Here is a 25034-nt window from a genome sequence, read left to right as displayed (position 1 = left end):
GGTTAGGAACAACATTTTTAAATTAAGAAGTAAAATAGAATACCAAGTATCATAGTCCTTCCTGTGTGGGAAGGGTAAATATTAATTCATGACATGTGCGTATGTGTGTGTTGTGTCATCATCTAGAATGTATAACTAACTTACTATGTATTTCACTTAAAAAAAATATGGGAAACACAGATTTAGAGAGTCAATGTCTTTGATAAATGTGTTAATTCGCATGACCAAAAAGCTAGGTGTGGAACTGAGCAGTGGTTTAGTCTTGAACTCAGAAGAAACACCAATAGATCATGTTGAGAATTGTTCTTTAATGGACAGAAAACACAATTCTTTAATTAGGTATATGATCTGGTCTCCTAGTTACTAACCACAATGGCCCTTTTGAGTTGACAGAGAACATAGATCCATGACATTGAACAGATTTGAAATGCCTCTCAGTAGGTTAAAATAATCAGTGTACTTTGCTCACCCAGTTTGAAAGCCTAATGTTAAGGGGCTTGTTGATTATGCTTAGCTTTGTGTCTTGATCATAGTTCTCTGACTCCCTTAAGGAATACTCTGTGTAGGGAAATCTGATGAAGGGAATGATTCATTGAAATCTCAGAGATGTCAGCCATCTAACTTTACATGTACTATGCTGTTAGTAATGTGAAGATTTTCTACATAGGCCAGTACATGGGTTCTCAATAAACGTGATAATGGTGATGCTGATGCTAGTACTGTTATGGGCATCTGCCAAAGCTAATTTACATATGTTATCTGTGGCTACCTCCTTATCTCAGATCTCTGCCCTCCCTGACTTCCTACAGTGCTTTGTGATGTATATGTGCATGTATTTTGGGGCACTGAAATACATGTTGCTTTTATTTGAATTGTAATTTTTCTTAAGTGGACGTGTTAGAAATGTGTCATATACAAAAGGCATCTATGACAAACCTATCAAGAGACTTGCTAGAAAATTCTAAAAGAGGAAAAAATAAAAATGGTTTCCATTCTGAAAATAAGTTGATATAAGATGTTAAATACATACAGTTGACCTTCCTTCCTTATTTCCTTTAGGTAATGATGATGTTGCATTTAATTTTAATGATTTTAATAAATACTTCAGAATTGTACAAAATTTATGGAAACATGGTCTCGTGTTCACCTTGGAATGTAAACCTGAGATTTTAGCAACAGCTTTATAGGCTCTCCTCATTTCCTTTTTCTGTTTCTCAATATCTAAATAATATTTGACTTATTGATTTGATTTCTCCTGCATGTTATCATTTTTCACTTTATTTTTATTTTCAGACTTCTTTTAATATTGTTTTAAGGTTTTAGAAAGACTTTTCCGTAATAACATTTAATAATCAATTGTTATAATATTTTTACAATTGTTTACAGTTGTTTTAATTTTTATTTTTAGTAAATTGTTATTAAAACTCTTAAGACTTCAGTGTTAAAATTAATCTTTTAATTGTGAAGATTATTTTTGCACAATAATTGTAAAACTATCAATTTTTTTTTTCTTTCCGTAAGTGGAAATAACATTTGCATTGTATGTGTTTTATCCTGTTTGTTGCAAACATTCTCTGCTCTGACCACAGATTCCCTTGTTAACAGCTTCCAGTGCACTAGTTCAAACTCTAAGAAGCCTAAGAATGAGGAGGAGGAGGAAGTGTCCGCTGCAGTGGATGGGGCAGAGGGCCCTACCCCTGACCCAGACCCAGAAGACCGCAAGGTCGGTGAGAAGCCAGAAGGAGCAGTAAAGCTGGGGAACACAGAAGCACCTTCAGAGGAAGAGGTCTCTGCTAGCAGGATGCAGGTGGATCAGAATTCATCAGATAATACTGGACTCTCAGGTGAGAAACTGGCTGATAACACATATAACTAGTAGATGGTTGATGATCTGATGCCTTTGATCTATGTTCCCCAGAACAGATATCTTACTTTTCCACATAGCTTAACCAATAAGCCACCTAGAGTTATGGGGTAATTCAGTCAGGAGGCCAAGGGAGTGTTATAAAGGTCAAGAGCACCATTGCTCCGTGGAGTGGAATTGTGAGACAAACAGCCAGTGGAGTCTGTGTGGTTTAATAATAAAGAAGATTCTAAAATGAAAAAAAAAATGTTTTTGGTGCAACTCAATTTACAGTACATTTTCAGAAAGCTTCTCTTGAGTTCACATGGAACAGAGAAAACCAATTATAGGTAGTTCTTTGCAGATTCTTAGCTCTTGACTTAATTTTAAGAACAAAATAAAGAATGAAGTTTTAAAAAAGAGCAACGAAAATTATTCAGTGTTGGGAAATGGTATGTATAGTCCCCTGGCTGTCCCTCTGTACTAAAGCCGTCTGTAATTCCCAAGTACTTAGCTTTTCCCCCCTTTTGTAGCACATATCTCTGAAACTGCTTTAACGCTTTGCCTCTTTCCTATAGGTTGGGGCATTTGTCCTTTTACTGATTGAGCTTATTGGTAATTCCTGTCTTCTCAGACCCCTCAGCGAGTCCATCCTTCAGTCGTGGTATTCTCTCCAATCCAGCCATGTCCCCTCCTCTCCCGCTTCCTCCTCCTTCAAAGCACCATTATCTCCTGCCTGGGCTGCTGCAGAAATTGCTTCCTTCCTGTTTTGCCAGTGTCCAGTCTAGACACCTGCTGGTTAGTTCTCTATATGGCAGTGATAGTGATCTTTGAAAATGACGTAGCTTAGGTCTTGTCCCCACTTTTTTCTTTCTTTATTCCTATTCCACTTACCATGTAAGAAAAAGTTTGTATCATAGTCCTAATTAATCTGATCTTCAGCTGTTTCTCCATGCTCATTACCTTTTGCTCTTGAAATATCTTTGTTAATACAGTTTAAATCATAGACTTTCTTTAGTTAGTTTATACTTTAGTAGAGAGCTTGGACAAATATAGTTACAATGCAGTATGGCAAGTGCCATGTTAGAGATGGCATAGAATGTTGCTGGTATACCAGGGAAAGACCAGAATCAGACAGGAGGCTGGACTGGCAATGTTTCTTAGAGTAGGAGATATCTGAATTGACTTGAGATGAATGGATAGAAGATGGGAAAGTAGAGGAGGTAGAGAAGAGAACAGTAGCAAGCAGTGCAGAGAAGACATTTATGCAGTGCATATGGCTATTGCCTTATAGTTCCTCACCATAGTTTAATTAACCACTTTATGAATTACTGGGTAGTTTAGGCCAAGGGCACTCAGTTTTATTAGTACTGTTGCTATATATTTCCTTTCGTTTTGACCTCCAGGTTTTGTGACCTGGAAGAACACTTAAGTAGAAGATGGGGCTAGGTTCAGCATTAGAGCTAGTATGTGACAGGTAAAATGATGCTTGTGTGTGTGTATGTGTGTGTATGTGGGTGTTGTGTGTGTGTAAGAGAGGGAGAAGGGTGAATGGAGATGGCAGTGGAAGAAAAGTGCTTATGATATGCTTCTCCTTTTATTTGCTGTCACTGTATGATTCAGGATTAGTGTAGGAAATACTTTTTACTGGATCTGCACAGCCTTACACGTTCTCTTTACCTACATCCTCTGAACTGGAATGTTTCATCAAAAGCATCTCTTAGCATCAAATATTGGAATATAATTCTTATTTTTAGAAGTGTTTCAAATTGCTGTTGCTCTGGATAATTATTGTTGTTGCCCTGGCTTTTGACATTTGTCTGTAGTAGAACCTCTTTTTAATCCCTTCTTTGGCCAAACTCCAAGGTCTCACCTTAACAACTACGAAGGCTGCATGTTGCTACAGTGACCTTTTCCACCCATGTCTGTGGAAGTTTAGAGGGGCAAGTTGGAACATAGAAATTTACTTGAGAATAGTTTAACAATTGTACTCATTAATAACACAGTGAAAGATTTATTAAGTTTTTTGTTTCACTCCACAGGAAATAGCTGCTTAAGTACATCTGTAATGGAGGAAATAAAAACTAAGGATGATCAAGCCAATGCCACAATTCCATCTTCAAATCCCAGTGAGGCGGATGGTTCCATATCTGGTGGCCATGTGACCTCCGAGGAATCAGACCCACCCAAACTTCTGTGGCCAAAGTCTCCTGAATCGTGCTCCTCAGTGGCAGAAAGTAACAGTGTGTTGACAGAGGGAGAAGAGAGTGATGTGGAAAGCCGTGGGAGTGGCCTTGAACCTGGGGAAGTCCCAGCGGTCCCCAGTGAAGAGAGAAATGGGTTCAAAGTCCCCAGTGTATGTGGCAATGTCTGTTTTTACTATATTTATTATGTGGTAAGAGGACTTTCTGAAAACCATGCTATGCATCAAAGCCTTGCTGTAAGGTAGAAATAACATTTCACAATTTATGGGTCTTAATCATATTTTCTTCGATGATTGGAAGATAAGCCTTTTTGAGCTCTGGCTCACATGGTGATAATTCAGAGAGCGTGGAACTTTTGGCCACATGCTGGAGCTTAATTTTATTTTTAAATTATTCTAAAATTAAACTCCTTATTTTGAGGTAACTATAGATTCATATGCAGTTGTAAGAAATAGTACAGAAAGCTCCTGTGTATGCAATTTCCCCCAATAGTAACTTCTTAGAAAACTGTAGTAGGGTATCACAACAATATGACATTGATACAGTCAATATACAGAGTGGTTCTATTACCTGCAATGTTAACCAGACTGGAGATGATTTACCTTTAGGTCTTTGATCTCCTCTTGCCAGAAGTTAATACCTGTGAGTCCCAGGCTTCCCATAGCCTCTATTTTCACATTAGAGCTCCCCTGGTCACGCTTTCCCCTGACACTTTCCTCATGTACTCTGATTCTAGGACCAGTCTGACCTTTCTGGCCCTACCCACTACCAGAAATAGGCAATTTGCCTCTTAGAAAATTCAAGACCCCATTGATTACCAAGCTTCCCATTCTGTCTGTTTTCACAGGGCCTCCCTGTTTCTCATATGCTCTCATGTGATGTTAATATCATGCTTTCAGCATAAACTGTGAAGACTGTGAGTAGATCAGGCAATCACACACTCTGATTATGTATAGTGATTGTTAGAATTAATTAACTTCTTTTGACCTATACAACTCCATGAAGGAATTCAAGTGGATGAGTAAGGAGAGTCTCAATTGTTGGAGCTGATAAGTTGAGTAGGCCCTTGAATATACCAATTTCTTGATTCCTCCTGTTCATTTCAGCTCACCACAGCCTTTTTCATATCTTTGAGTAGCAAGGGAGATTAGATAAGGAAATCCACTTGGAATATTTTGTTTACAAGTAGTTTTAAAATGTCAAATAATATGTAGATAATTTTCTTATTTGACCTAATAACCTTTATCATTTTGTGTATGATTGTATATTCTTTTTAAAAAGAATATGTTTTTATTGATTTTAGAGAGAGAGGAAGAGGGGAGGGAGAGAGAGAGAGAGACAGACAGACAGACATTGATGTGAGAAAGAAACATGGATCGGTTGCCTTCCATACACACCCTGCCTTGGGATCGAACTGGAAACCTAGGTATATGCCCTGATGGGGAATTGAACTGGCAACTCCTCAATGCATGAGATGATGCTCAGCCAACTGAGCCACACCAGACAGGGCAGTGATTGTATATCCTATCAAACCATAAAATATTTATCAATAACATATGAGCAGTAGAAAAATACGGTCTAATTTATTTGAAAAGTCTAAAGGAAGTTTGAAAATAGTATTCACATATTGGTACACAAATTTTACAATTAAATGCCACATAGAGATGAATTGTAGCTGAACAGATATCGGGATTCTGCAATGGTGAGTAAGTCAAGCAGTTGTTTCACTTCTATTTAGTCACATATTTAAACTAGGGTGAAACGGAAAGTAACTTTCCCAGTTCCTTGCTTACCCTCAGCCTTTAACCCTTGTCTTTATCATTTCACTGAGCAGAGGCTGCCTGCACAAGAAAGCAAATGGTGCTCTGGGTGACTTGGTTTGCTCTTCTTAGAAACATCTAAGCGTTTCTCTTTTCTTACACATGGTTTCAGACAGTCCCTCTAATTAATACAGACCCATTTCATTTTTTTGTAGTTTTTAGCAGTGTTTTTTCTTCTTAAGTGTAATATTCTGTATATTCTGGTAGCAATTAGCTTTAGTCAGTCTTCTCAAAAAATACTGTTATTTTTTTAACATTGTCTGTCTCTCTGTCTATAACTGGGCTCCATGCTCTCCCTGGAATACATCAGATATGTTAACACTTTACATGTTATTCCTGCTGACCAATGTACTCCTTCCCCAGAGACCGAAATGTATCACTCCCTCATTGCACTCAAGGTTTCACTCAGTTGTCTTCTCATCAGACATACCATCTCTGATGACCTCTCTGAAATAGCCCCTCCCCATCTCTTTCCATTCCTTTGTACTACTTTATTTCTTTACTGTGTATTTGCTTAATAGTACCTGATAAATATTTACTTTTTCTTGTTTATTGTCTGTGCTTTTCCCCCTCTATAAGGCACACTCTTTGAGAGCAGGGACCTGATATAATTTTTACTGCTGTAACTCAGCTTTTAGAACAGTGTGGCCTAACAGTAAGGGCTTAATAAATATTTCTTGTTGTTGGCTTAGTTATAATTCCCCAAACTACAGATAAATCTCATCCTGTTTTACTTTTTCCTTCTCCTAGCTTTGATTAGAAGGTTCTCACATGCTTTTTCAGCAAATCCTGTTTTGTGTCAGATGCTAGCGCAGTTTCTCCCCTTCTGGCCACTGCTTTATCAGCTAATGGGAAAATTTATGATTCCTTTCTTTGCCAGTGAACCATTGATGTAAATCTACTAATTTCAAACTTTCTCTCTGTGAATCTCCCCACCCTTTTTTTTGGATCAAGTGGACAAGAAAGCTTGTAATTAGGTTCTGTCTGGAAGATGTCAGGGTACACATGGCGTTTTTTTCTCTACCCTTGAAAGGAAAATGTAGTTTAGAGAACCCAGGACAAAAGATTTTCTATAAAATTTAAGTGATTTCAAGATGACAGTAATTTACCATATTGAAAAAAAACCACACTTTTGATGTCTTGTTTAATCCTCAGAGAAGTGATAATTCATTTCTGAATGAAAGGAAGTGCATGGGCTCATTTTGGCAGTGTGGTTTTCTGTGTGGATAGAAGGCAAAATAACCTGCTAAATATTGTCACATGACCAGCATGGCTGTGAACAATTGCCATAGCTTCCTATACTGTTATGAACCTATAACCCTAAATTTAGATTAGTTTTAAAGAACTTTTGAAAACTTGCTAACTGCTGAGTTTATTGTAGGCTTGATAAGCCTACCCTGCACTGTAGTATACAGACAGCATTTTAATACGATGTGGAAGGATAGTTAATTGACCTCTTGAAAAAATAACTAATAGAAATAGAATGGATTCCTATTTCTTTTGACTTAATGGTTTAAATTCCTTCCTTCCTTCCTTCCTTCCTTCCTTCCTTCCTTCCTTCCTTCCTTCCTTCCTTCCTTCCTTCCTTCCTTCCTTCCTTCCTTCCTTCCTTCCTTCCCTCCCTCCCTCCCTCCCTCCCTCCCTCCCTCCCTCCCTCCCTCCCTCCCTCCCTCCCTCCCTCCCTCCCCCTTCCCTCTCTCTCTCCCTCCCTCCTTCTGTTTGTTCATTCTCACCTGAGGATTTTTTTCTTTCTTTCTTTCTTTTTTTTTTTAGAAGAGTGGAAAGGAGGGAGAGAGACACAGAGAGAGGAACATCAATTGGTTGCTTTCCACATGTACCCAGACCAGGGCCAGGGATTGAGCCTGCAACTGAGGTACATGCCCTTGACCAGAATCGAACTCATGACCCTTTAGTCTGAGGGCCGACACTAACCACTGAGCAAAACCAGCTGGGGCTTAAATTTCTTTTAAAAAGGGCTAATTTCCTAGGAGGTAAACAACAACAACAGCAGCAACAACAAAAAACAACCTAAAACTACATGAGTTCTTTATAATTAAATTGTCATAAATCATTGTGAACTGTAGTGTTTTGTTTTAAACAAGTTTTTAACTGTAGTGTTTCTTCCCCATTTTTGTTCTGTAATCAGAGAATAGAGGGAGAAACCCAAACAGCTAAAAGTTGGCGCCATCCACTCAGCAAGCCTCCAGCAAGATCCCCAATGACTCTGGTGAAACAGCAAGCAACCAGTGATGAAGGTAGGCTTGTGGTATTGTAGTGTTTTCCTGTGTGTGTGTACAGTACTCAGTATTTATTCTGGCACTTGTAACAAACTTTTCTTAAAAAATTGCTTGATAGAGAGGTCATTTGACCACGTTGCAAATGTATACCATAAAGAGATCAGAGGTAATAAACAATTTTCAGGCAAAGGAAATTTGGATTTCAGGGATAAATACTTGCTTCACATAATCTAGCCATGTTCCTAGTAAAAGTCTTCATTTTTACTTATATGATGGGATAAAATTGGTTATTTTTGACATTCTTCTTAAGATACTCCAGAAGAAGTTGAGAATTACTTCTTTGCAGGTGTTGATACTGGAATTAACATGCATTGTCTTTCTTTTAACTGGTATCCTTTAATTAACATCTTGAGTAAGAAACTATGTGCAATATTTCCATATCCTTTTATACCTAGTCTGTGGCAGGAGGAGGGTGATAGCTGAGCTCTCAAGAAAGGGAACTCCAGAGGGGATTCAGAGAGAAATGACATCCATATTGGAAGAGGGGAGCTAATGCTGTGACTCTTTGGGGGAAATACACAGGGACTAGAGTGGATGTAGGGAAATCAGAGCTAAGACTTCATAGGTCCCTCAGGCACACAAATCTGGACTCTTATAAGCCTGTACCCTTAGTTTAGGATGTACTGGGGGGAAACAAAAAGCCACAGCTAACCACAGGCACAGGCAGAGGACAAGAGGACTTGATGTATGGTTTGGGATTGTGTGAGGAAAGGTGATAGGATAAGAAGAGAAAGTCACCCTAATATTTCTTAACTGTAGGCCTGCTATCAAATTTATACTGTCTTACTCTAGTCAGAAATTTCAAGTAAAAGTGGATATTACTTGCTAAAGCCTCCAGGGTATCTAGCAGAAGCAACTGCAAAATCTTTTGAACCCTCTTTAAAGAGGAATCTGGTTGACTATGGACAGTAGACTCTGACCAGAGTCCTGGCTTTGTCCCTTATAAGTTTTTTGACTTTGGACAAGTCTCTCTGGCTTCAGTTTCCTTCCTCTTGTGTCAAATATGAGGACTGGTCATACATTATCAGGGTTCCTAACGAACAGGTTCATGAATGGATTTTTGGCATTTCAACTATCCTGAAATAACATAGGGTGATACATTGAGCTCATCACCATTGGACCAAATTTTTGTTACTCTTCAACTATAATTTTATGATTTCTAGAATAATTACAAAGAAAGATTGAAAGACGCAGGTACACATCTATACTACGTTCACTGAGTGCAGAGGTAGGTGATCCACCTGCAAGTTTGAAAATTGGCAAGATTCTAATTAAAGCCCTGGTTATGGTTCTAATTTTCTCTAATCTGAACTGTCTGGATAACTTTTTATAATTCATCAATTCAGCAAGTACTGTACTGTAATGAGCTGTTAAGCATCTTTTTGAAATTAAAGACAGCTTAGACCCTGATCCCTATCTCTGTAATGTCTGTATCCTTGAGGGTTTGATTAGGAGAGTATTTTAGGCAGTGTAACAGCAATTTAGTTTTTGGACAGTCTGTCTTTATTAATATTATAATTCATTTAGTAATGGATTAAATATTTAAATACAGAGATGGAAGAGATGGAAATTGCTGCTTTAATTAGAGATTATTCTTGGTATTTGACCTATTTTACCTAGGTTTTCAGTTATTTTAAAGAATAAGATGTATACATTTAAGGAAAATTTCAGGCACTCAAGTCTGACACAATTTGATCACTTTCCCAAATGGTTTTCTCTGTTTCACACTCCTTTCATTAAAGCGCTCATGTTTATTATTCAGTTGAATACTAAACTAGTCCTAAGCATATTTTCCCACGACTAGAATTACCTACTTTGTTGGAGATTTTTGTTTCTTCTGGGATTGCGTGGTATTTTCTGAAATTTGCCATATCAATAGTCACTGTAAGTGCTACTTCTGCAGATACCCCTCAAAGGGATATTGTTTAGAAATGGCTGTTTCACTTTACCTTTGGTTGATAGATGTTTTGGGGATGATTATGCCCTTGTGTCCCTGGCGTGCTATAATTCCTTTTCTAAGAGTATTGGTATAGATTTGTTGGTCATTTTATTTCTTTTACTTCAAGGATTTATATTAAGTGGATATATTGACCAAATGGAATAATGATGTCTTTTATTGATTCAAACTTTACAAATGTTATTTTAAGTATTAAATTAAAGAAAAATTTCATTTTAAATATTAAAAGCACCCATTTATTTGTTTCACCGGATGGTAATGGGCACATGACCCTCTGTTTATGGAGGGAACCTGAGATCTGCCTTCTAGTCTCTCCTTGTCTGTTAATGGCTATGTGGCCTTGGAGAACTAAGTCATGGAATCTCTAAGGCTCATCATATGTTTACTTATCTGTACGGTGAAATGGTTGGATTATTAGTGATCCCAAAGTTTCATTCAGACTCTAAAGGTCTTTGATTCTATGAAATATAATAGGAGAGGATAGTATGTAGTTCCCTTGCCCCATCTAGCCTCTCATTGAAAAGCAAAATAGTGAAGTGTAGGAACATCCCTCATCAACAGTGTTTCCCTTCTGTAAAAACTTTTCTCTGCCAATTTTGAAGAACAAATGCTGTTTCGTGACTGTTTAATGTCATGCTCCAAATGTTATTAATTTTTATATAATTATCTCTTTGTTCTATCAATTCTTATTAGCTTGAGCTAATATTGTACTTTCAAAATGAGCACAGTTATATTTTCTGTTTGTTTAAGCAATAAAACTGCAACTTCAGCAGATTACTGAGTAGATTCGCTTGGAATGTTTGTTGATAGGTCACAGTGAATGTTCTCCTGCATTATGTGGGCATAAAACATTAGATGATGTTGGCACTCAAATGTAATGGATATTTTATCTAGTACTCAGCCATGTAATAATAGTTGGGCATTCTCAGTTTAGCTTATTTCTCTGCCTGTGAATTCCATTGGGAACCCCAGTGGCATTGACTTTTACTGTAATGTGGGGAATAAAAATTAAAAACATTTTTCTTATTATGCTAGTGGCTTCATAAAGGTTTGAATTAGAGGAAAGAATGTTAGCTTTTTAACTTATATGGTTGCTTTCTGTACTTTTCACAGTCAGTCTTGAAACTTTTCTAAATATGGTTGGCATAAAGCCTTAGGTGTCTGAAAGTGCTGAAAACATTGGGACTGTAAAATGATAGTTAAGACCTTGATCGTTTTGAATTCATGTGTGCATTGTTGCTCTTAAAGTCTTAAAGAAAACAACTGAGGAACAGGAACAGTTTTTGATACTATAATTGTGTGGTTCATTCTATTCTTGAGAAAAATAAATTACTGTATTAGGTTGAAATGTATGAAATTGGTAATGTTTACTTTTTTTATCTACAAAAACTGTAATTTCGTACAACTTAACTCAAATTTATTGCTTTACATTTCATCATACTTGTACACAATTCCTTTTCCCTGGAGACAAAGATATCTTAGCCCTACAGGCCATTGAATTATCCATTATTTTGTACCACATTTTCTCCATTTCTATTTCCACCTTTTGTTTGGTTGTGGAACTAACTATGAAGATCAAGAATAAGTATGCAAAGTTTGCTAAGGTTATGTAGATTATAAATTTTATTTTATGATTTCCTAATGGCCTTCATTTTCTATATTGAAAACTTAGTCCTGGGCTGGCAGTGTTCTGCAGGCTGACATTTGGGGACCACTGTCATGAATTTCAGGAACTTTTCACTGCTTGGGCAGTGGGTGCATGAGTTAAGTGCCATTTGTAGGCTCCCAGATAGTAAATGGTTGGAAAGTGGCTCATTTTATCATCATTTTAATTGTATAAAGTGTTGTTTTATTCCTTTTCTCTTTTTGGGAGGTCTTAGGATCCCAGTTTTTGGGAAATGATGACATGACTATTTTTTTAATATGTATCAAAAGGACTTCTAAATTCTACACTGATTGTCCATTATTTTACTGTGCATGTTTGGTTTTGGGGAAACATTTTCAAGATTCAAAAGTGCAGGAATTTTTGTTGTGCTAGTAAAAGAAAGTAGAAACTTAAGGAGAAAAGGTTTGCAATAGTATATAAACATGTTTGAATATTATTCAAATATTTCCATAGTTGTTAAGGTATTTTCTTGAGGAAATATACTTTATAATGCCTTTAAGTGTGTTAGCCAAGGATCTGGGGATAAGAATCTTCTTGGGAAAAAACAGTGAGTACAAAGGCCCCAAGGAGGTAGTAAATGTGGCATGTTTGAAGAACAGCTAGAGGTATAGTTGACAGGACCACCAGATGGCTTTGGATGTGGAATGACAGAATGGACATTTGTCTCCTGCCCTCTTTTTCTTGCTGTACATTCTCACTACAGAGCAGTCCATACCCTTGTTTCTCCAATAGTTGGCGTCGTGGCTGCCCTGCATGAAGTTTTCTTCTTTTCCTTAGTAGCTGTTTTGTGTGATCTACCAGCTGATACCCTTTTAGTTTTTGGGCCAGTGTGTCTAAGGGTCCTGCTGTCCTTTACATAGATGACCAGAGCTGACTTTTAACTAAAGGGAGTGTGTGTGTGTGTGTGTGTGTGTGTGTGTGTGTGTGTGTGTGTGTGTGTGTATTTTGCAGGTAGATTGAAACATACTTATGGTTCCTTGCTTATAGATCTTGTTTGGCCACTTTTTGACTTTGTATTATAGATGCTATTAATGAAATAGTTTGAGAAACTAGAGGTTTCTTCCATGGGAAATTTTGAACTCACTGCAAGCAAGAGACTATTAATTTTAATTTTTATTTCCAGCATCTGTCATACTGTCTAACACAAAATGAGTTTCATATGCTCACTCTTTCTTCACCTATCTTTGATTTGATGATTAGAATAAGTTCCTTTTGGTGCCATGTTGTCATCAAGTTTTCCAAAGATGTGCCAACTTTCTTTTAGTTGTTTTCTTTCCCCTATCCCCACCAAGATACGAAAATTCACCATGCTGCTTTCTTCCTATTGTATATATTATTAGCAATTGCTGTTTATAATTTTTAAAGATAGATGGTGTTATCGTTTTTACTTTTGATGAAACTAAAGCTCAGAGACATAAATTCACTTGTCCAAGGTCACAAGGCTGACAGTTGGTAGTTAACAGGCCTTAAATTCTGTCTCATTCCCAGGTTTGCACTCTTTCTACTTTATCACACTAGCAACCCCCAATAATGGCCCCAGTACTGATAAAAGAAGCTGAAATGAGCACATATAAATGTTTGATAAGAACCAGCCGTCTCTGTTGATAGAGTAGATCATCTACAGTATGCCTTGTTGTTGTTCATGTGTATTGTAAGAATATATACGTGTGTGAAATGTAAGTTGACAGTTTTTTAAAACTTTAAGCAGTATATTGAGTGATTAGAATGTATCCTTTTGACATGTTCTCTGTTATTGTGAGCTTATGCATAAAGAATAAAACTATGGCCCTGGCTGATGTGACTCAGTTGGTTGCATTCAGTACACTGAAAGGTCAAGGCTTGGATTTCCATTCAGGACACATGCTTAGGTTGTGGGTTTGATTCCCGTCCCGGGTTCGGGAGAGTGCGGGAGGCAACGGAGCAATGTTTCTCACATCGATGTCTCTCTCTCTCTCTCTCTCCCCCCCCCCACCCCCCATTTCCCTTTCCCTCTCTCTAAAAACAAATGAACATGCCCTTGGGTGAGGATTTAAAAAAATAAAATAAAATTATATCTGTCCATTTAATTTCTTAGGTACTCTAGACCTAAAATGGTGGGATTCTCAGTTATTCTTTATTAGATTTGCATTTTAGGGGTACCGTAATGCAGAACTTAATTTTCCCTTAATGTTACGACTTCCCAGTAAAATCATACCTAAAAAGTCCTGTAATTTTTTCTTTTGTACTTGTTTTTTTCTTTTGTACTTTTGAACATGCCTTTACAAAACTTTGAAATTGAGGATTTTATAAAATAATTGAAATGCAACTTGCAAATTATGCAACAGTTTGTATGGGAACAATAAAGTTCCCAAATTTGAATTTCTTTGCTCTTTTTGAGTAACTCATTCTTGCCCTCTTACTCCCCACCTCAATTTCCTCCAGGACATTTGAAACCCTATATATAATGCTTCCCAGGGCTGAGATTTTGCTCAAGTACCTGAAAGATAACAGATGCTGCTGTGCTCTTCATAGTAGAGAATAGTGCTATACCAGCCAAAACACATCACCGGGACTTAGCCTTAGCAGCAGAATCATTGTGGTGATTGGTGAAGGGATATTGTACTGTAGTAGAGCTGATCGCTTTCGCTATCTGCCAGGTTTTACCAGCAACTCCTGGCAGCAGCCCTTCCCCAGTGGCCCAAATATTTTTCTGTTGAGAAATCCACTTACATTGAGTAAGTAAAATTTGTTCATAAAGCCTGTACTGAGGAGTGAATAAATCTGACATATGCCTACTTTTATTTATTTTAAGTTGTTGTGGTTATTAATCCTCACCCGAGGATACTTGGGAACTTTGACACTTTAGAGTTTAAATATAAGTTTTACATTTAATATCTTATTTTAAATTTAAAAAACCCTGAAGTAGGTGAGAAAGGAATTCTCCTCATGTGAGAATCTATTTTACCCAAAGCCACAACCCTTCAGAATTAAAGGTTTTCAATTTTTATTGTTTTTTATATTTTTCAATTACATCTGACATTCAGTATTATTTTATATTAGTGGCCAGACAACCACACAGTCTATGAAGTGTTCCCCTCGATAATTCCAGCACCCACCTGGCACTACATATAGCCATAGCCACCACCCACCACAGATGCTATTAACTATATTCCCTATGCTGCGCCCCACATCCCCATGACTATTCTGCAACCGCCAATCTGCACCTTCTAATCCCTTCACTTACTTCATCCAGCCCCCTAAGTTCCCCCACCCTGCAACCCCCAGTGTTATCTGCATCTGAGCCTGTTTGTTTGCTTATTTTGTTCTTTAGTGAAATCATATGGTATTTATCATAATACCCTCTAGGTCCATCCATGTTGTCACAAATTGTAAGATTTCATGATATTTTACGGCCAAGTATATATACATATATGTATATATGGCCAAGTAATACACACACACACACACACACATAAAGCCACTTCTTTTTAAAAAAATTATCTTTATTGTTGAAAGTATTACAGATGTCCCCTTTCTCCCCCCATTGATTCCCTCCACCCAGCATCCACCCCTGCCCCACCTCCCAGGCCTTCTCCACACTATTGCCTGTTTCTATAGGTCATGCATATATGCATCTAAATTCTTTAATTAACCCCCCCACTCCCTACCCCCGCCTTCCATCTGAAATTCTTCTGATTGTTCTGTGGTTCTATATCTCTGTATCTATTTTGTTCATCAGTTTATTTTGTGGATAAAAAAGCTGTGGTACATTTAGACCATGGAATACTATGCAGCTGTAAAAAAGAAAACTCTCTTATCCTTTGGGACAGCATGGATGGACCTGGAGAGTATTATGTTAAGTGAAATAAACCAGTCAGAGAAAGACAAGTATCACATGATCTCACTCATATGTGGAATTTAATGAACAAAATATACCACCCCTTCTTTATCCACCTCTCTATTAATGGCCACCTAGGTTGCTTTCATAGCTTGGCTATTGTAGTTAATGCTGCAGTGAATATATGGGGTGCATATATTCTTTCAAATCAGTGTTTTGGGTTTCTTCGGATATATACTTAGAAGTGGAATTGCTGGGTCATAAAGCAGTTCCATTTTTAATTTTTTGAGAAACTTTCATACTGGTTTCCATAGTTGCTGCACCAATCTGCATTCCCATCAACAGTGCATGAGGGTTCCCTTTTGTCCACATCCTTGCCAACACTTATTATTTTTTAACATATCTTTATTGATTTCAGAGAGAGGAAGGGAGAGGGAGAAAGAGAGAAACATCAATAATGAGAGAATCGTCATTGATCGGCTGCCTCCTGCAAGCCCCCGACTGGGGATCGAGCTGCAACCCGGGCATGTGCCCTGACCCGGAATCAAACTGCAATCTCCTGGATCCTAAGTTGATGCTCAACCCCTGAGCCACACGTGGCCAGGCCCAACACTTGTTATTTGTTGATTTACTGATGATAGATGTTCTGAGATGTGTAAGGTTCTTATTATGGTTTTAATTTGCATTTCTCTAGTGGTTAGTGACATTGAGAATTGTTTCATATATCTGTTGGCCATCTATATGTCCTCTATTGAGAAATGTCTGTTCAGGTCTTCTGCCTGTTTTTTAATTGCATTATTTTTTAGTGTTGTGGGTTTTTGTGGTTTTTTTTTAATGATGTTGAGTTGTTTGACTTCTTTATACATTTTGGAACCCCTTATTAGATGTATCCTTGGCAATTATCTTCTTCCATTCAGTAGATTGTCTTTTTGTTTTGTTAGTGGTTTCCTTTGTTTTATTTTGATGTAGTCCTATTTGTTTATTTTTTTGTTTCCCTTGCTAGATGAGATATATCAGAAAAAATATTACTAAGAAAAATGTTTTCTTCTAGGAATTTTATGGTTTTGAGTCTTACATTTAAGTCTTTAATCCATTTTGAGTTTATTAATATGTACGGTATAAGAAGGTGGTGTAGTTTCTTCTTCTCTTTTTAAAGGGTTTAAATTTAAATTTAGGTCCCTGGACTGACAGTTCCCTGTACTTGCTGGTGCACAGTGTTGCTCCCATGCTATTTTTAACGCATGGCATTACATACTTATGGTGATTAGTGCATACTCTGGCTCAGAGAGCATCCAAACAGAACACAAATGCTCTTGGGCCAGAGTACGACCTCATTTTTGTATGACAGCTATAGTAGAGGGTTCTCTACAAGACCAGTGTTGAGAGGTTTGAGGAGAAGCTCAATTTGCATAGGTTATCCTAAGTCATGTCTAGCCATAGCCCTTGCTTACACCTCTTGCTCCCTGCCCATTGTCAGGAATTGTCCCTTTCTACCACTTTTTTCATTATTGCTACACTTTTAGGAATTAAATAGTATTTCCTCCATCCCTAAAAATATTTTGATAATTCTTCACATTAACTTATGAGCAACTAAAGGGAAAAGGGCGTCATCTAACATATGTGTTTTAATCTTTTATAATAAAGCAAGTGATACGATAAATTCATTTGTGCCAATATTCAACAGCTACTCAAACTCAAGGATTTCTTTTTGTTTAGATCCATTTTTAGTACATATGTGGGAGATACTAGCCTAAGGGTTAAGGATTAAAGTCATTTCAAGTTCCTGGTTAACCTTTCACTCCCATCTTTCATTATCAAATCTTAGTCTTTATAGTAAGTATTCTAATGTTTATTGTAGTATTAATATTTATTCCACTGAGATAGAAGCAGTTTATGTTGAGAGTCAGATTACTGTACTGCAAATCCATATAGGCAAAGGTTCTTACCTTTTGTTTTGTTTTCAAACCACCATCCTGGATGAGTAGTGAGCATTTTCCCTTGTAAATAATTAAAAATAATAATAATAATAATGCCACTACCACCACCACCTACATGGAAACAGGGATGTTCCTTTTTGCTTCAGTTGGCATTTGGAATCTTTTGACTTATTTCCAGCCTCATTCAGCCCTTCTCATTTTTTCACTGAGTAAATCTGTTTTGACTTTTTCTGAAACAGGTAAGTCAGCAATTCCAAGGCTGGTGCACACTGGTTCACAGGAACACCCATGCTTGGGAGTTGAGGACATTGTCCATAGTATTTATTCATAAGTCTGTGACAGCTACTGGTGAGGAATCTCAGAATATGTTACAGCTCTAGACACTAAGTACTAGATGTAGCTGTGGTTGCTGCCACCTGCTCTGATATATTGACTTCTGCTATTTGCATGAATACTTTTTTTCTCCTAACCTGTTAGGTCTCCATTTTTCTCCCTTGTATAAAATTTTCTAAAATGGTATTTTTGTGGAGTAGATTTCCTCCCCTTTTATGTTAACAGATATACATGCTTAAGAGATTTGACCCCCTAGGGGCATCATATTGAACAAATAGGAAGATTTGACATAGAGATTGTCTTTTATATCCACATAATGGCAGTATATTGCTTGGCACATGATAGATGCCTGTAGATGTTATTTGTTATGAATTCTTGGGTCCACAAGTTAATTAAGTGAGGTCCATTTAACAAGTTTATATAGAACCATGTACTTTGTTAGGTGAGGAAACTAAAAATATTGGTAAGGCAGCTATTGGGTTAGCAAATTCCTGTGCTGGCTGGAGATTATTTCACACATATAAACTATTTTATTGTGGAAGGTGTTATGGTAGTAGTAGAAATATGGAAGTGATGGAATTGAAAGGAGGGAACAGTTTAGCTGTTCCAGGCAGGGAACAGGATATGTCAAAAGGAGAGTGGTTGCCTGGCCATCAGTCTGACCTAGTCCTTGCAGATGAGGAGAGTGAAAAACCTTTTGTCCCCCTCTCTCAGAACCTATTTGACAGGTGAAATAGGCTTCCTGACTGGCATTAATATCACAGACACTTTGGAATATTTGCTTCTTTTATGACCAGGGTTGACTTTCCCTGAGTCTCATGCTCACTGTGTTTTCATGCCCTATCTCTTAAGAATTGCCTGAGGTTCCATTAATTGAGGAGGAAATGGAAGAAACGGAATCTTGGGCAAAGCCTCTGGTCCACCTTTGGCAGACAAAGTCCCCAAACTTTGTGGCTGAGCAGGAGTATAATGCAGCCATGGGCAGAATGGAGCCACACTGTGCCATCTGTGCTCTCCTCATGCCGTACTACAAGGTAATGAGGGTGGAGGGGGTCATGGTCAAGGTTTCGTTTCACTGATGCACTTTCTGTGACTGTAAAAGCACAGGCAAATCACTGTAAGGTAAATATGCACATGAAAAGGAAGACATTAAAGTTTATGTAGTTAATCGTCATCATAGAGCCCCAAACAGAGTTTCTGAGTGCTACTTGAGAGACATTTCTCTGACAGTGCTTTATAATTTTTGAATAAGTGATTGGTTCACTTGTTGGCCTTGGATTATTTCAATCAAGGGGCAATTCAAACCTTTCTACCCCTTTAACCAAAAAACAGAACTTAAAACTTAACAAGAGAGATCTTAGACCTAGTCTCTGTTTTATGCTTGAAAATACCACTCTCAGTAATATAAATGTCAGCTCTGGGACCACATTTAAAATGCCTCACTTTATCTTCCCACGTAGAACATGCAAAAGACACAGCAGGATTCAATTCAAACAGAATTTTCCAGCTCATGCTCATCAGCCAGCTGTGCATGATGCCAGCTATGCGTGGTGTTTTCAGTATTATTCCATTTCCCTTGTACTGATAGTATTTTAGCTCACTGAGGGCCACATTCTCCAGCTCTAACACAGACAAAATGATCTTTAGGAATCTGGTAAGGATGATGGAACTACATGATTTATTTTAAGATTCAATAAAGTATATTGAGAACATTGTGTTCCGGGTTATATTTTCACCAATTGAATCTGAAATATTTTATTCAGGATCTCATCTTAGAGTTCCATGTAAAGTAAATGCTTCTTTGTTTAGATGCTTCAGAGCATGAAAATGTGTGATATGCCACATTTTCAGACCTGTGTCAGAGGTTACTTATCTTTGAGCGTGGCCCTGGTGAGTGACAAATACTTTTGTTTTTCTTTGAAGTCATTAAATTTCTGTTTTCTTGGAAAAATTTAACTTTTTATTGATTCTTATTTCTATATCATAATCTGCCTGTATATTTTCACAATAATTTAAAAATTCTCACAGAAATTGTAAGATTTAGGGAAATTTATTAATCTCAGATCTCTGGAGATAAGACAATAGTTATTAATTAGAGTTTTAAATAGATAGTAAACATTTTTCATATATTTTGATGAGAAATGACAGTTTTGTTTTGCACATGATATTTTTTTTTTAGTGAAATTTACCAGATCTTTCTATCTTGATGTTTTCAAACTTTTTGGAGAGGCAGAAGCCTTCAAAAACTCTCTAAATAGTTTTGCACAGATTTAAAAACTTGGGTCTTTAAAATACCCCCTTCAGGTGTAACTGAGTAAGATTTTTTAGTAAATGAAACCAGGCCTGTTAACCGACTGCAAATAAAGAAATGAAAAAAACTCATCAAAAAAATTGATGCTTTCTATGAACTATTTATGTAAGAGCATAGTTTTGGTAGCTCATTACTTTCTCATATAAGCAGAGGAACAGAATGTCCTCTTCTTCCTACAGCTTAGCACCTGGGTGGGAGCCTCAGGAGGAATATTGGTAAAACGCTAATAGTTGAGTCATGAGAACAAGAGGAAGAACAGAAGCCAGCGGATGGAACAACTGTTAGTAGATTTGAGCGACCAGAACAAATGATATTTTTCATGTTTTTCACTCACGTGGAAATATTGTATTTTTCAGCCAGATAGCAGCAGTGAAGAAAATGATTCTAGATGGGAGACAAAATTAGATGATGTGGTTGCTTCTGGAGGAAAGACTAAGCCCCTCATTCCAGAGATGTGCTTTATTTATAGCGAAGAAAATATAGAATATTCTCCACCCAATGCCTTCCTGGAAGAGGATGGAACAAGCCTTCTCATTTCCTGTGCAAAGTGCTGCGTACGGGTTCATGCAAGTAAATGACTGTCTCATGCATCAGCCGCTGGCTTTTCAGTGCTTCACAGTCTTTATTTCTTACCCCTTTGTAACCTGACACATCTATCACATTGAACCATTGGTATATTCTTAATGTTTAGATCATTCTTTCTCGCATTTCTTCTAATGAAAGTATAAGAGTAGGTATAATCTGTCTTTTTCTCCAGTTTTATACAATATCCATGGATCTTATCTAATCACATATTCTGTTAACATACTTATGTAGGGTTTATCTCTGTTAGTGTCGTATGAATGGTTTATAATATAGGTATTAACTTCTGTTTTCACCCCAGTGTAATACAAATCTTACATTAGATTTGAGATAGCCTTACTGTCTGTCATTTATTTATTAGGTAGATACTAGTGGCTTCCCCAAAGGATTTGAACATAATCTGCTTGAAATATAATTATAGCAACCTTCTTACTGTATTTTTATCAATTTGTAACACACACACTCCCACCCCCTACATTATTATATGTATCTCAGAGACAAAGCACCATTTCACAAAAACTAGGATTTTAATCATAACTTCTGAATATACTAGTTATGTATGTACTTTAACCATACTATTTCATAAACATGTGCTTGAACTAAACATTTTATGGTTTTGCTTAACTATTATAGGCTTTTCTTTGGGTAATTACGCTTCTGTTATTTTCTCTTCCCATCTCAAATGTTTTAGAAATGTGATATTAAAAATTACTCATTTAAATCTTTGAAAACCCTCTTATTTCAAGAAATCAAAGTAACATGTGTTTTGGTTCTAAATAATTGCTACATGTATTTACATCATCAGCTATCTCCTTACATAGTTATTTTGAGTCAGGCAAGTAAGGACTAGACAAGTGGAATGGAATACACTCTATCACTAAACATGAATTTTATATCCTCTGTCCCTATCACTGAAATTAAAGCTAGTTAAACATAACTTTTGGAATACAATTTTAAATTATATTAATTAAAAAATATTATGTCAAAGTTTTTTTTATTGCCCATTTAAGAATTATCTATTCTCTACTATAACTGTTTGTGAGCATTAGTTACTATTAAGACCCACATTCTCGTATTTCCCGTGACTGATATCCTGTTAGGTATGAGGCATAAGAACCAAAAGTATCTTTCTTTTGTTCTAAGAATAAAAAATTGTATGGTAGGCAGTTGTTCTGATTTTATTTATTCAATGCTAAGATGTGTAATATTGTCACAATGCAAAAGACCTAATTCATTAACCCATATTATTATTTTACAGGTTGTTATGGTATTCCTTCTCATGAAATTGCCGATGGATGGTTATGTGCCCGGTGCAAAAGAAATGCATGGACAGCAGTAAGTAGCTTATATTAATATCTCTTAGGACACACTTAAATCTAGTGGTAAGGTAAGATTGTACATGTGCTTTTGTGTACAATCCCACACTTACTGTATTTTTAGTCTTCTCTTTCTAAATCATCCTACATGTTGCTCTATATTCATTGTAGAAATATTAAATAAATTTTTAGGTGTCACTCTTTATCTCTGGAACCTACAAAGACTGCCAGTTTATCAGAGCAGGTCCAAAATATTGTTCTGTTTTGTGATTCTTAAAGCTAAGTATTCGAAGTTAATAGTCAAAGGTTGGGATCTTCTCTGAGGAAACCATGCTCACATATAACTCTTCAACTAGCACGAGGACTTCTCCATTTATTCATTCATATATTCATACTTCAGCACACTTTGGAGTTCTACCCTTATCCCAGGCATTGCTGTAACCTTGAGACAGAACCTTCAACAACAAATGATCCCCAACTTGGGGGACACAGGTCCCTCTTCATTTAAATTGTTTTTCCTGGAGACCCTATTGAAACTCTAGCTTATATCCAAGCATTGAGTCCCATTTCATGAATTTAGTATGTCACACATTTTGCCATTTAATTATGTGCTACCTTAATTTTTCTTAAAAACTTCTCTTTCAAGAGGTATCAGAACATTCTTGAGTGGGAGAATCTGTCAGATCTCAATACCATGTCCCTCACTCTTGATCTTAGGTCATATGCTCAGCTTGATGGTTTTGTTGGTAATCGTAGCAACTGCTTTATTCCTCATTGATTGCTAATGACAATTAAATTTCCTTGCAACCAAAGTTAAAAGCCTGAAGGACAATATAAGGAAAATGCCTTGTATGATGAAAATTTATACCATGATTATGTTTGTTTAGCTCTCAGTGTTGAAATAGACATATGGTGAATGTAAATTAAAGGTGTTTGTGGGGATGTCTTTCTGAATGTTGATTTGCTGGCATTCACTTTGGCTAGTGAGGGGGAAATGGGTGAAAATGTTTACACTCTCTCTAGTTCAAGTAATCTGATATATTTGATGATAGAGGTTATATCTCCAACTTAAGCAGTCTTTTCATTAGTGGATCTAGAAAATTTATTGGTATTTCCTTTAGTCTGATCATTATGTTAACAAAAGCTAGTAAATGTAGAGCATCTGTAAATCAGTTCTCAAGTCCTGTGTAATAAATACATTCAACTTTTGTTTACCATGCAGGTCTTATTCCCATTTTAGGAGCCAAAGCAAAGCCTTGTAGAATCAGTTTGACCAGGGATGTATCCTCATTTGCTCTCAGGTAGAGGTTTAGAGATAGGCTAATCCATTTCACCAGGGTGAGAAGAGTTCTCTGTTCCATCCATGGTTTCTGCTTGGCTCCTGTGCTCACACACCAAGCAGTCCTGTTATTTACCTAAGGTACCACTGTTCTCTGCATGGCAAAGCCAGGGCCAGACCTAAGCCACTCACTTTGATTCCAAGGCTGCTTCTAATTAACTATGCTGTTTTCCTCAAGCATGTCTTAAGAAGGAAATTGATTTAAAACATCTTTCTATTAATCTTCACACCTCACACCCTCAGAATATACAGTAAGCCTTTTGTATTTTAATATTGATACCATGTAAATATTTCAATTTGCAGTAGAAATAGAACCCTGAATAGAAATTTACAATGATCTTTTAGACCCACATAATTTCTTATTTCTAAGTGGAAGTAATTCAGATTCACTGTGAACCAATTGTTGTGTTTTGGTTTCTTGGTTTTTGTCTTTTTTTACAGTTTATCCATTTTGAGTGAATTTTTTGTATGAAGCTTTGTTTTGAAGTTTTTCTCCTGAGAAACAGCTGAATTGAGTTTAAGCACACCTGAGAACTAACATAATGTTGATATTTTGGCTTTAACACCCTTATTTAGTGTGGTAGTTAAGTGTTGCAGTATTAATTTTTACTAAACACTTAATTGTGATTCTGTGGATTTCGTGGCTGGAATGATTTCATTTAAAGTATCTTAGACATGACTTCTTTAAGAATCAATCTCACATGGTGAGTTTGGGGTTTCAGAGGAGGCCTAGACCTCCTTTAAATGGAAGCTCTGAAGGAGCTGATGGAAATCTAACAGTGCCAGTTCAGAGGGTATTTCATCGCTGGCGTGAACTTCACTAACTCTAATTCCTAATTGTTTCCTGGGATTTTCTTTTCAAACATACTTTGTGAAGGTAAGACTTACTCATCATGAATGTAAAATACTCCAGTAGCATATTTTGCTTGGGATATACATTTATACAATGAATGTGACTGTTCTAGTTAATTTTGTTTCCTTTTGTGGTGAGTGCTCTGAAAATATTGAGGGTAAGGAGAGGGTACCCTGAAACATCTTGTGTTAATTCTTATAAGGTATATGTGAGAATTATACATGGTGGTTCTCTTTTAAAAGATTCCTTTTAAAAAGAATGCCCATCGATGGGTCAATGGGTAAAGAAAATGTATTTATATGCAATGGAATATTATATTTAGCCATAAAAAGGAATGAAATCCTGTCATTTGTGACAACATGGATGACCATTTAGGGCATTATACTAAATGAAATAAGTGAGACAAAGACAGATACTTGTGCTGTCATTTATATGTGGAATCTTTAAAAAGTGCAGAACTTGTAGAAACAGAGGATACATAGGTGATTACCAGAGGTGGGAGGAGTGCGGAAAATGGGTAAATGTCGTCAGAGGGTACAAACTGCCAGTTACAAGATGAATATCTTCTGGGGATCTAATATACAGTGTGGTGAGTAGAGTTACAATCTGGTATTATGTATATGAGTGTTGTTAGGAGAGTAGATCTTTAAAGTTCTCACCACACACACACATAAAGGTAACTGAGGTGATAGATGTGTTAACTAACATTATTTTTTTGTTAATTCTCACCCGAGGACAGAGTGGAAGGGAGGGGGAGAG

General features: G+C 36.8%; 1 protein-coding gene across 2 annotated transcripts in view; it reads left to right on the top strand.

The window, feature by feature from the left end:
• KDM4C (lysine demethylase 4C) overlaps nucleotides 1–25034 on the top strand; it is a 308354-nt gene that overhangs the window by 160454 nt on the left and 122866 nt on the right. For both annotated transcript variants that reach the window (XM_016214253.2, XM_087822671.1), the window contains 6 exons: nucleotides 1606–1844; nucleotides 3886–4199; nucleotides 8014–8122; nucleotides 18727–18908; nucleotides 20542–20755; nucleotides 22026–22102. In XM_016214253.2, the coding sequence (XP_016069739.2) occupies nucleotides 1606–1844; nucleotides 3886–4199; nucleotides 8014–8122; nucleotides 18727–18908; nucleotides 20542–20755; nucleotides 22026–22102 (1135 nt within the window). The remainder of the gene's footprint in view (nucleotides 1–1605; nucleotides 1845–3885; nucleotides 4200–8013; nucleotides 8123–18726; nucleotides 18909–20541; nucleotides 20756–22025; nucleotides 22103–25034) is intronic.

The sequence above is a fragment of the Miniopterus natalensis genome, chromosome 12, assembly GCF_054644295.1.
Source record: "Miniopterus natalensis isolate mMinNat1 chromosome 12, mMinNat1.hap1, whole genome shotgun sequence".
In the NCBI taxonomy this organism is placed as follows: Eukaryota; Metazoa; Chordata; class Mammalia; order Chiroptera; family Miniopteridae; genus Miniopterus; species Miniopterus natalensis.
The sequence above is the reverse complement of the archived record's forward strand: the minus strand, read 5'-3'. Positions and strand labels throughout refer to the sequence as shown.